General features: G+C 27.8%; 1 protein-coding gene across 1 annotated transcript in view; it reads right to left on the reverse strand.

The window, feature by feature from the left end:
• Positions 1–364, reverse strand: part of LOC109825345 (protein KTI12 homolog) — a 23,257-nt gene extending 22,893 nt beyond the window's left edge. The window contains 1 exon segment of the mRNA XM_020392191.1: positions 1–364. This exon segment is cut by the window's left edge and continues 6 nt beyond it. Within this exon segment, the coding sequence (XP_020247780.1) occupies positions 1–57 (57 nt within the window). The 5' untranslated portion in view covers positions 58–364.

Genomic DNA, 1,274 nt, shown 5'->3' on the forward strand with positions numbered 1-1,274 from the left:
GATCGCCGCCGTCGATTTGCCGCTGCACGGCTGGCCGCACATCACCACCAGAGCCATGATCGCCTCGAGAGAGAATTGAAGGCGATCGAGAGGTTTCCCTGTTTTATTTCGTGAAAGAAATTGAAGAAAAAAAGGGAGGACGAACTGAGTATCTTGTCTTTTGTTCGAATCCTCTCTCCAATTCAATTAATGGTGTGTTTGATGGAGGGTAGAGGAGAGGGTTAGGGCTTGTTTGGATTGAGCGGAATAAGGGTGAAGGGAAGTTAGGGCATCATTCACCTTGTCGTGAAGTTATTCATCTAGTTCTTCTTGGATCACCCTAAAATTTGTTACCCAAATTAGGATGTAATAAAGGAGAAGGGAATTCCCATCCCTTCCTTTCCATTCTCTTACCTAGTTTCCTTAACTTCCTAACCCCCATTGAAATCCAAAAAGAAATTTGTATTTAGGAAGTAATTGGGGACGGTCTAATTTTTTTAATCTTTATCGTATATATATATTAAACTTAACGAAGAAGATCATGTCTACTAAAATTTTTATTATTATCTTAAAAATTACTATGATCTCTAAAATCACTTATAAACTTAACAACCACTATATTTAAGATTACTATTATAATAATTAAAATCTCACATAGCGGTGACCTTGTCCGTTGAAAATGATATACACGGTAAGAATGGAGAGAATTGCATCCCCTCACATGGTGTATTTCTGTTTTCATGGGGGTTTTTTCAAAAAATAAAACATAATATGTTTGGAAACCATAGTGTTTTTAGAGCTGAATCATCCTCCAACCAAAAACACAACACTTATTTCAAAAGATATTTTAGATGTTTTTAGCTTGGTGTTTTGGTTTTGAGTTTGAGCAGGTATTAATATAATAATAATATAATACTATATTATACAATGTTATAATCACTATAATATTATTAACTTTTTAATAAATAAATTGTAATAAATGAATAATTATAAAATATTATGTAAGAGTAACTTTTTAATAATAAAACAATAATAGAATAATAATATTATAATAATATATTATATAGTAAATGTAGCATAATATATAAAATATTAGTATATTGTATAATAGATAATATAATATATCATAAAATATTATAATAATATATTGTATAGTAAATGTAGTATAATATATAAATTATTAGTATATTATATAATATATAATATAATATATTATAAAATAAAATGATTTGTAATAACTAAAATAATTTATTGCTAACAAATGTTAATGTAAAAATAATATATTCATAATAATA

Source organism: Asparagus officinalis, chromosome 10 (genome assembly GCF_001876935.1).
Source record: "Asparagus officinalis chromosome 10, Aspof.V1, whole genome shotgun sequence".
Lineage (NCBI taxonomy): Eukaryota > Viridiplantae > Streptophyta > Magnoliopsida > Asparagales > Asparagaceae > Asparagus > Asparagus officinalis.